Source organism: Populus alba, chromosome 14, assembly GCF_005239225.2.
Source record: "Populus alba chromosome 14, ASM523922v2, whole genome shotgun sequence".
Classification (NCBI taxonomy): Eukaryota; Viridiplantae; Streptophyta; class Magnoliopsida; order Malpighiales; family Salicaceae; genus Populus; species Populus alba.
The window spans coordinates 7,652,613-7,663,220 of NC_133297.1; the positions used below are offsets into that span (position 1 = coordinate 7,652,613).

The 10,608-nt window shown below is 35.4% G+C and overlaps 2 protein-coding genes across 2 annotated transcripts; both read right to left on the reverse strand.

Annotated features, from left to right (window-relative positions):
- Positions 1-2,119: 2,119 nt before the first annotated feature.
- On the reverse strand, positions 2,120-5,277 carry LOC118041511 (E3 ubiquitin-protein ligase SINAT3-like). Its single transcript, XM_035048885.2, has 3 exons — positions 4,641-5,277; positions 3,283-3,669; positions 2,120-2,677 (listed from the first exon to the last, which is right to left on the reverse strand). Exons 1-3 carry the CDS (start codon positions 4,884-4,886, stop codon positions 2,315-2,317), a joined length of 996 nt encoding a protein of 331 aa, XP_034904776.1. The 5' UTR covers positions 4,887-5,277; the 3' UTR covers positions 2,120-2,314.
- A 2,119-nt stretch (positions 5,278-7,396) lies between these two features.
- LOC118041510 (UV-stimulated scaffold protein A homolog) lies at positions 7,397-9,888 on the reverse strand. Its single transcript, XM_035048884.2, has 2 exons — positions 9,613-9,888; positions 7,397-9,505 (listed from the first exon to the last, which is right to left on the reverse strand). Exons 1-2 carry the CDS (start codon positions 9,793-9,795, stop codon positions 7,733-7,735), a joined length of 1,956 nt encoding a protein of 651 aa, XP_034904775.1. The 5' UTR covers positions 9,796-9,888; the 3' UTR covers positions 7,397-7,732.
- Positions 9,889-10,608: the final 720 nt, after the last annotated feature.

Here is a 10,608-nt window from a genome sequence, read left to right on the forward strand (position 1 = left end):
AGGCTTTTTTTATTTTAAATTATTTTTTTATTTTTAAATTGTTTTTATATTATATCAAAAATAATATTTTTAAAAAATATATTTTAATACATTTCAAATAAAAAGTAGTTTTTATCCTAATATCAAACATTATTTGTGAGTTAAGTTAAGTTGCTATCGTGTCAGATAAATTTATCAAGCAAAAGTTTTCTATGCTTTTCAAAAATTGTATTTTAAAAGTTTATTTTTCTAAATAAGTTCATTTCTTATTTTATATATATATATATATATATATATAAACATTAAAAGATGTGGTTATCGGACAAAGTGGCATTGTGACCTATCTCATTAATTATGGAGTAGAATAAAATAAAATCTTGTTTTGGTAATCAAACTTTTTTTCTCCTTGATTGATGGTCAATTGTTTTTTTATTATTAAGAAAGGAAACGATTAAAAGATAAGGATTAAAATTAAAAAGGTAGGAAAGATAGATGGCAATGTAAAAGTTTACACAAAAAGTTTAGTTTAGCCCTCAAGCTTTCCAATTTCTACACTTTTTATCCTTCTAGTTTTGTAAAATTTAATTATAGTTTAAAACTTTATTTTTATTATTTTTTATCCTGATTTGGTGAGAGGAGTGGGTCATTAAATTTTTGTGAAAGAAAAAAAAACTTGATTAGGCCTCTAGATTCCAATGAAAAAAGAGAAAACTCCGTTAATACTGATTTTAATCTATAAAAAAGTTAATTTTGATATTAACGAGTTTTATTCAATAAATTTTTTTTATTGAAGTGTTCTTTACCTACCATCTTACCTGTAGATTTGGGCACAAGAATAATTTTTAATTTTAGGTTGATTTTTAGTTTTTGAACAACTCTTTGTTAATTTAGATTCTTGGAAGGGTTTATTTAGTTCCAGAGGGTGTTGCTTCTGGGGTAAAAATTGACTGGAAAACAGGTTATTTGTCAAAATTTTGCTATGTTGATTTTCTAGTCACCCGAGGTGGTTGGTGGCGAAACCAAAATCAACGCGTCATGCTCCAAACCCTAACAAAAAAAAAATTAAATGGACAGGTGCGCAGGTCTGTCCTTGATTTTGGTCCCAAGAGCAGGTCATCAAGCCTAGACTTGTGGGCTCCTTTTTAAAGGCTCTTTTTAATTTTTTTAAACTTTATTTAAATAAAATCAATATAATTATTATTTTTTAAATCATGCACAGATAAAATTATTTTTTTTATAAGATTTGTCTGGATAATTTTCTTTATCATTTAGCTTCTTTTATAAAAAGTGAATTTTTTTAATTTTTTTTCCACTAAATTATTTTTTTTAATAACCCGAGTAATGAGTTACCTCGAGTTTATTTGGGGTTTTTTTTTTTAACCTTGGTTAATTTAGGGTTTTTATGTGTTTTATTAATTAATTTTTTCAATTTTTTTCTTCAACACTAAATTAAAAACTTACATTCATGTTTTTTTTTTTTTTTTTATATGTTAATCTCATTTTCATGACTTAGTTGCATGTTTGGCTCGTTTATCTAAATTTACTTAGGTCTTTTTTTTTTTAATTTTAAATTGAATTTTTTTTTTATCCTTTTAATATTTGATTAATTAAAATTGAGTTTTATAATTTATTTTGATTCGTTTTTTATAAAGTTGACACAGTCTCATGATTCAGATCACAAGTTATGCAGGCTAATCAAGGTTGATTAAAGTCTATCTAATATATCACTGTTTCAATATTTAAAAAAAAAAAAATATATATATATATATATATTATCTAATTATTTTAAAAGTTTACCATTAAATATACATTAAATTTCTGGGTTCATGATTGATGTTTTTTCTATAAAACACCTTAGCAATGTTTTTACTTTTTTTAACAACTAAAAAATAATAATCTGACCAATGTAATGACTTATGAGTCAACATATAGTTTTCTTCTATAGTACCTCAATAAGATACTTGCGATTTTCCTGTTTTTACTCCTTTTTTTCTTTTTCTTTTTTGAGCTTTTAGCCAAAGTGACTGTCTTTTAAAAAAAAATTGCTAACAAGATTAATCACTTGTTTATTATAACATGTGAAAGTCTTAAAAAGCCTAAGATGAGGTGAATTAGAGCTTTATCAAGTGGAGAGGCAAACTACAAAGGATATTGGCGCAGCTGGTAAAACCATTGAAAGGCATAGCCAGGACAGTTTTATCAGTAAGTTTATTAACAATTTATAAAGCTTGGGCCTCCAGTATTCTACATGAGGATTCTTAAAATGATCAGCATTTGAGTAACGGTATTACAAGAAATAGATCGCACAGTAGAGAGCAAGAAAGTGATAAATAGCCTAACTACAAAGGTTGGGAATGCATGCCCCACCTTCTGGGTTCTGCTGTTCTTTCCATATCCGCCCTGTAACACGCAGCTTTAACTCCTTCCTGTCTCCTCCAGAGAAGAAAAGTGCCATGTTACGTTGTATAATAAGTCCATCATGGCTGTCCCTAACCTTCCTGTGGCTATCTCTTATACTCCGTGGCATGCCTTCCCAAATAAGTTTCCGACCATTTCCCCCAACCTCCAGGCTGTAGCTGTAATTCCGAGCTTCTGTCTCATCACCCATGAATCTGAGGAATGCCATATAAACAGGAGCCATCCCAAGCTGGAAAGCTTCAAAATGAAGGCAGAAATACTGGCCAAAACAGTGGAAAACCTAAAGCAAAATGATTAAAAACAGAGTTCGGTAATTGCCAAAGTAAGAAAAAGTATCCTTAATATGAAGAATACCATGCTTTGCTATGCTACTTAATGAAGCACAAATAAAAAATATTGACCATTTCTGAACTCAATCCATCTCTAATATGATATAAAAGAGTCCCATCTGCACTAGGACCAGTGAAGGCATCAACCAAAGAGAATGCAGGCAAAACATAAGCTCAAGATCACACAGCTGACTCACGTACCGTCTACATTTCAATTTAGTCTACACTAACACTTGTAATATTTCACTTACATGAAATTCAATATTTATTTGGAAGGATGGGAGTTAAGCAGCATAGCCATCATTTATGACCTCTTTAATGAGAAGATCAAGGAGTGAAATAAGTTCTTTGTATAAATGGCACATGTGACTTCACTTGTTGCATGATCTATGTTTGGTTACCATGTCTTAACATGATCAAAAGAACCAAAATGAAGCATGTCATGCCCTAAATTGATCAAAAGAACCAGAAGAGAGAAGCATGTAATGTGCATCCAGGTATAAATGTGAGTGAATAGTGATCAAAATTCAAGTAAACAAGATAGACATATTCTTACTGTTAACATCCATGTTGCATTTTCTACTTCACGAGGATTAGACTTGACATAGCGATGGTTGAAAGTACACCCAGAATGCATGTCCACTTTGTGATCATCCCTCAGATGAGTAACAAGGAATGGGATATCCCCAACAATAACACACTCTGATCCAGCATATGGACAGTTGTATGGCCTAAAATTGCACAAGTTCTCATGTTTTAGTTTACTGTAGTATGGAAAAATCTCTGGGCATCCAAGTGACATGTACTTGCAAGGTAGCTCGAGTGATTCAGCTACTTTTTCCAAAGCTAGACATCTAATGTCACCAAGCTCCTGTCTACAAGTGGGACACCGATTGTGTACTCGTGTTTTACAGGTTGAACAGAGTGTATGGCCATTGTGGCACTGCAGAAACAGCAATATGTAAACAAAAGCCAATGTCATCTAGGAAGCATAAGAAATTTTGGAAGCTAGCCCAAAGCAATAACAATAAAGGACAAAGATTGCTGCTTCCCGCAATCAACAGCATTTATAAGTATAAGTTTTCCTCCATTGCATGGATACAGTAAGATAGTGTCTACTGTATACAGGTAAACCCCCACATCCAACTATGAAGAAGTCACCAGACAGTTCTCAAGAGCCCAGTATCCAACTAAAATTCACACAGGCCTTTAGATTTCAAACTTTAATGTTTTTAGCTGAAAAGCTCCCTGTTACTGTAATCAACTGCCCCAACATATATAAATGAAATCGAGGTCATCACACACATATGAATGGTCATAGGTTCTTAGAATCATGTGATGTAGCCATCTTTATTTAGTTCTTCAGGTTTCGAAGAGTGAAATTGCAATTCATTTTCAGAATCTTATACCACTATAGCTGCCCAGCACGTACTCTAGCACTCTATCCAATTCTTGCCGCCGCCATGTCCTTGCATCTGTATAAGCAGCGCCAAGCACAAGACCCAAACGATGGATCCCAGATGACTCTTCACGTTCGCTACAGAGGGTACATGCATTTGCTAAATCCTTTGGGACTATATTAAGATAACAAAACCAGCAAAAACCTATACTCTACAAAAGTAAAAAAACCAAAAATCTTCCGGGCCCATAAATGAATATACATCCAAAATTCACTTAGCTGCACAGGCGCCCGGCGACCTAAATCTCCACGATCCAACCAATTAAACCAACAGGCACAAATCCTAACAAAACCAAGTCCGCAATTTCCACGGTTCAACGGCCCTAGCTATGACCGATCAACAACAACATAACAAAAGGCACACCAAACCCGCATCAAGCATTCAACAAATTAAAACCCCAAAAAGGAAAAGGAAAAACATGTGCTAGAAAAGAAAGAAAGAAAGGGGGGCAAACCTGATGAATAGGAGGGTACATAGAATTGGTACAAACAGGGCATTCAAGGAGCTCATGAACACTAGTAGAGTGAAAAGAAGAAGCCACAGTATTAGTATTGTTATTGTTATTATTATTGGTGGTGGTGGTGGTGGTGCTGTGTGGCTTTGAAACAGAAGGGAAATGGTGGAGATGGTGGTGGTGGTGGATCTCACCCTCGTCTGTTAAATCTAAGGATGGCACACATTCAATGCTATCCAATTCCATTCCTACAACACCAAAACAACAACTTTCCAATCAAATTTATAGCTGCTGCTTCAACTCTCTTCCTGGTATTTCCAATCCACCTCTCCTTTTTTATTCAAAGAAGAACACGACGAAGGAGATGTTGATTTATCAAATTAGAAACACGAGGAAGGAGAGGTTGAATTGAATCAGCAGTGAGATCTGTTCGTGTTAAATCAAAAGGGGGTGCTTTTCTTTATCGGTGAGAGAGGGGGGGAGTCACTGTCGAAATTGTAAGAGACATTAGATCAACATCAAACGGTTTCAGGCAAGAGAGGGAGGAAATGTCAGAAAAAAGGTTTTAGATAGGAGATTACATTAGCTGGAATAATAATGATAAGAGGTAACTATACTATGATTACTAGATTATATTATTCCTTCAGTTTTAATTTATTTATTTTACCTCGCTGTTGTTGTTGGCGGTAGTTAATGGCGGAAAGCAAGGTAGGCCAGGGGGGTGGGGGGGCAGATTATATTATACTGAGCAAAGGCAGTTCCAACATGGATGGCTTGCATTAACATGAAACACTGAAAAAAAAAAAAAAAAAAAAAAAACAGATTTCCTACAGCGCTTCACTGTCAGTGAACCATATTACTATAGTTTTATTAAATTGTTTGAATACCGACAGCAGGAGTGGTTAGTGCGTATATGTAACCTAGGTACTATTTGGTGATACGGTTTATCCACTTTTTTTAATTTTTATTTTAAAAAATAAATTAATATTTTTTATTGTTTTGATATTAAAAATATATATAAAAAAAACTGAAAAGAAATTATGGGATTGAGAATTACAATATTTTCTTTAAGAAACCAAATAATTTTTTTTCAAAAAAAAAAAAAAGCGTGCACCTAGTTTGCAACAGTTTGGATATTGTTTTCTAAATATTGTTATAAAATTTTAATTTAATTTTAATGTATTTTTCAATTATTATATAGTTGATGTGAAAATAATAATACTAACAATAAATTATTCATTAATAATTGATTCTTTTATTCCAGTTAAAAAACCTTGTATTCATTAAAATAAACACGAGACACGTATTAATGTAAAAAATATTTAAAATAACTGTAATTTTAGGTTTAATAATGCCAAAATATTCTCAAAAACCTGGACTTTTCATGTTTAAAAAACTTTATTCTCCTGACAGTTATTAGCTCTGTTAACTGGTGTGTTTCTTTAAAAAGAAAAAAAAGAAAAAATTCGTTGCATGCTTGCTTATTCACCGCTTCTGGGGTCTCGTATTCAGGGGACATCAAATTATTCAACATTTCTCAATTTCTCTTATGATGCCACGACATTAAAGAACATGTTATCATATATATACATGCATTTACCTTCAGAAACAATAGAAATAATAATTGAGTTTGCACTGGTTACTCCTCCATTATTATAACAGAACCAAAAAAAAGAGAGCAATTTTTTTATAGTGGCAGACCCGGTTATCTTGATTACAAAGTGATGTCGTGTGAGTGAGCAATGCTTGAAGGGGCAGACCTGATCCATACAGTGGCTGTAATGAAATTCTCGTGTAAGAAAATATACATGGAATAGGATGAAATTCCAAGGTCGTCTGGGCCACTTTCCATTCAACTCAACTTAAACTCAATCCCTTCAAGCTTGCGTGCTTGATGTTATCGAATGCTTCTCCTCTGTTCCTCCATAATATTGATGAGGAACTTCACTCCGATGTATCTTGACTTTGTTTTTTTGTGAGCACATCTCTTCTATCGGTTTTTTAATAGACACGGGTGGTGTAATTTCCACAACCAGAGCCTAATTACAGGTGCACGGCCACCTTGATATGGCGGAGGGCATGCATTAGAGTGGGTAACGGCTAACAAAATAGTCGAGATTGTCCCCAAGTATTTAGACTTCATGGTTTCACAGATCCATCAAGACACCGCCATGCCCCAAGATTGGTAATATATTTGTGGTCTCTGAAACGTGGACAGATTGTCATCTATCCTCTGTCATCATGGTTAAAAAGATGATTTAGAATGATCATGGGGCGGGCTTGGTTTCAACGTTACTTCAAGAGGAAAGAGCCATTATGAGCAAAAAGAATCCAATTCTCCCCTTTGTCACCTTTTTGTCTGCCTCAATAAAGAATGTAGCCAACTAAAATAACGGTTTTGATTCTCCCTTGTTTCACAAGTAACCAAACATGATAACATTCCAAAAACATCAGTTCAGTACCTTTTCTACCTAACAGCAATTCCAACCGCACTCCGAAAGACTAGTGTTGGGGATTTTGATTAATTTCTGAGATGAAGCACATTGCTTCTGTTGTTAAACAACCTGTTCGTGCATGCTCAATTTTCCAGTTTAACCAAGCCATGAATCATTGCATGGCAAGACACGCCAGACACCTAATTACTGCCATCTGAAACGCGTGCAATGTGCAGAAACAGATATAGTCATATAGGATTGCCTATTGGCAACTACAAGTCTACAACAGAGTTCATATTCTGGGAAACTCATTGGTGTGAATAATCTCTAATGCTCCGATTCTTTATTTTTGTCCTGTGATTAAAATATCTCACAACAATGTTGAAAATATATACAATCACAGAACTTTCCAATTAAAGCATGCAATTACAAGATTTCTTACAGAAGTACTCATCTTTCTCTGTTCTGGAAGGCCTACCAGCATCGAGTAGATGCGCAACATCACGGAACGTGCAGAGCAGAATTCTTCTGCTTCAACAGAAAACTGAAACTGTTTGTCTGCCAGTATGACTGAGACTATCCGTCCCTTGCCAGCATAAGTATCTTCAGATGCTTGGTCTTTAGGAAAGCCCAAATCCCAAAGGCAATATCCGTATTCTACCATTGATTTGGAAAGGCTTCTCTATAATTGGCATCTTCACCTAGCTTTAGCTGCCTTGTCATTGCATCACTTGCCCTTGTATTCAAAAGTCTCTGAGACAGCCTATCTTTTGTGGTTACTTTCTTGCGCAACATGGATGCGAGGGTATCTTTTTTGTTTCTAGCCAACAACCTGTCCCTGCTGGATGCCTCAACATTGTCCCCATAAACTGAAGACCTTGAAGTTGAAGCCACTGAAGCATCCCTCAGAACAGCTTCATTGTGTTCCCGTATCTTTGCAAGCTTAGCACGTTTCTGTGACTGTTTATCCATTTTTCTTTTCCTTGCTTCCTTGTTATCTCTGTCCCGAACATTCTTCACAGCTTGTTCGGCTAATTGCTCTACGAAACCAGTCCCTAAATCAAGAGATAAATCACTTGTTGAAGTGCCCTGATTGATAGGATTCCCTTCATCATCACGGGGAATGATGGGTCCATGAAAGGGGCAAACTCTCAAATCTCTTCTCTGACAGAGCCCACCCTTCCCTAATGGAGCCCGACATGGCTGGATTTCAACTCTGTCTTCTTTGTAAAGAGTTGCATGAAGGTTTAATTCAGCAATTTTCTTTGCTGGAATAACTGCATCATGGTCCACCCTACCCCAGTGACTTTCAAGCTCCAAGCCCCTGTGGTTGGCTAAAACATCCCTGTTTGAACCCCAAGTGTCCAAGAAAGAGCCCCACTCTATCACTGGGGCCACGGTCATCAGCTTGCTTCGAAGCGAGCTGGAATCAGTTCCACCACCTTCAGAACACAGAAACTCATCGCGTTTCATCTTCTTGGTACTGCATTCAGAAGGGTCATTTTTCACCTCTCCAGAAGTTGATGGTGCAGCAGAATTTTCATTTTGCTTATTGGGTTCACTAAAACTCCCAGGGTCAGTTGATTCAACTTTACCCTCCTCCCAAAAATCTTCTTCCTCTTCTTTTTCATGCTTTGTAATGTCTGGAAGAGCACAACCTGATTCAACACATTTCTTTTTCACAGATTGAAGGTGATTTCGGATGTCAATGAACTCCTTGAGCATAGAATCTCTTAATCTCGTGTCTGCCACTTCAACCCTGATTAGAACAGAGATTCCTTCTTGGACTGAAACCAAGTGCTTGGTCACTAAAAGCTTGTACAACTCCCTCAATGCATCAAAAACCACTTTATTCTCACTGTTCTCACAAACCTTCTCCCCCTCTTTCAACGAATCAAGCCGCAGCTGACGCAACTCCAAAGGACGAAACTCTTCAAAATCCTCATCATCATCTAGAGCACCAAGCACAACATTGGCCTCTTTATTCTTCACAATCTCTAAACACTCCCCAATCTCATCAACCGTTTCCCGAATTTCCTCCTTCAACGGAACTAAATTCTCCTTCAAAACCTCAAACTTCTTAACTAGAATCTCTTTTGTCTTCATCTCCCTTTCCCTCCTCTCCTGCTGAACTCGAGCTGCATTAGCCTGAACATTCGGGAACTGAAGCCGGAGCGTGGTTTTAAGGTAATCAAAACCTAACCTGATCTGTCTGTAATGAATTCCAAACGAAGAATTCCATTTCTCTAAGAATTCAATCGCTTTCGAACGCAAAATAGACGCAACTGCCGGTGGAGCAGGAAGGGGGTGGTTTCTTCTAAATCCCACGCTCAAACTTAACAACTGATCTAAATTCTCAACAACTAGAGTTCTAAATAGCTTTGATCGCATAAATAGCTCGTCAATTATTAGAAGCGTCAAATACCTAACCTGAAAAATCACAATTTATTTTTCAATTTTGAAGCGTAGATTTTGCCCTAAATGAATAATGATGAAAAAAGATGATAATGTGAGGGGAAAAACAAACGGAAGGGAACCTGAGAGTGGTCTCGTTTCATGAGATCCATTAGGGTTTGGGCGGCGAGTCGGAGCTCCGAGTCAGAGTATCGGACAACCGTTTTGATGGCTTTGAGGAGGCGGGAGTCGACGAGCGCCGCCGTGGAATTGGTGGCCTTTTCTATCAACGCCCTCACCTTTCCTCCATCCTCTTCCATCTCCATTAATCCCGCAGCGAAGTAATCAATCAAGCGAACAGAATTTTGAAACTCGCTCCAAATATCTCTCTTATTTCGTACATCTGCTTGTTAGGGTCAAAATTCGCTCCAAGTCGAGAAGTCGGTTAGTAGTTGATTACCGACTGTGCCCTCCTTTGTTAACTTGATTTACATTATTACCCCCTTGTTCTGCCAAAGCTTCTGGCTGAGTTCACACATTGAGGATTAATGATGACTGTTGTGGTAAACTCACTGATACATGAAATTAATTAATGAAGACTATTACGGTAACTTTGCTCTCTGTATTTTTTTCTCTTCTCCGTATAGCTTTTTAATTGAGAAAAACTCTATAGGATGTTAGAATCTCTTTTATTAAAATAAAGAATTAATTTCTATATATTTTTTTTAGAAAAGTCATAAAATAAAATAAAAATAACAATTTTTTATCTTCAAATTTCTCCTTTCTTTTTTTCTTATTCTATGTAAGATATAAAATGGCTGGTTAAAATATTTTGTTAGTACCAAATAATAAATAATTATACTATTTAAAATGCTATATTAATAATTTAAGTTTTTTATAATATTTTTTTCCATTAAAAATGCTTGTAAGGATATAATAAACCGGCTTAATTGTTGAGAAAATTATTAGAAGTGTTAGAAGTTATATTACATCGTTTACAATAATATGAAATTCTAGACCCCATGCTTTTGTGGTAATGAAAAATATAATTATTATATAAATTAATTGAGATACACACAAATTGACCCGAACATCCCCACATGAATAAATAAAAAAGCTATACACTATATATATATATG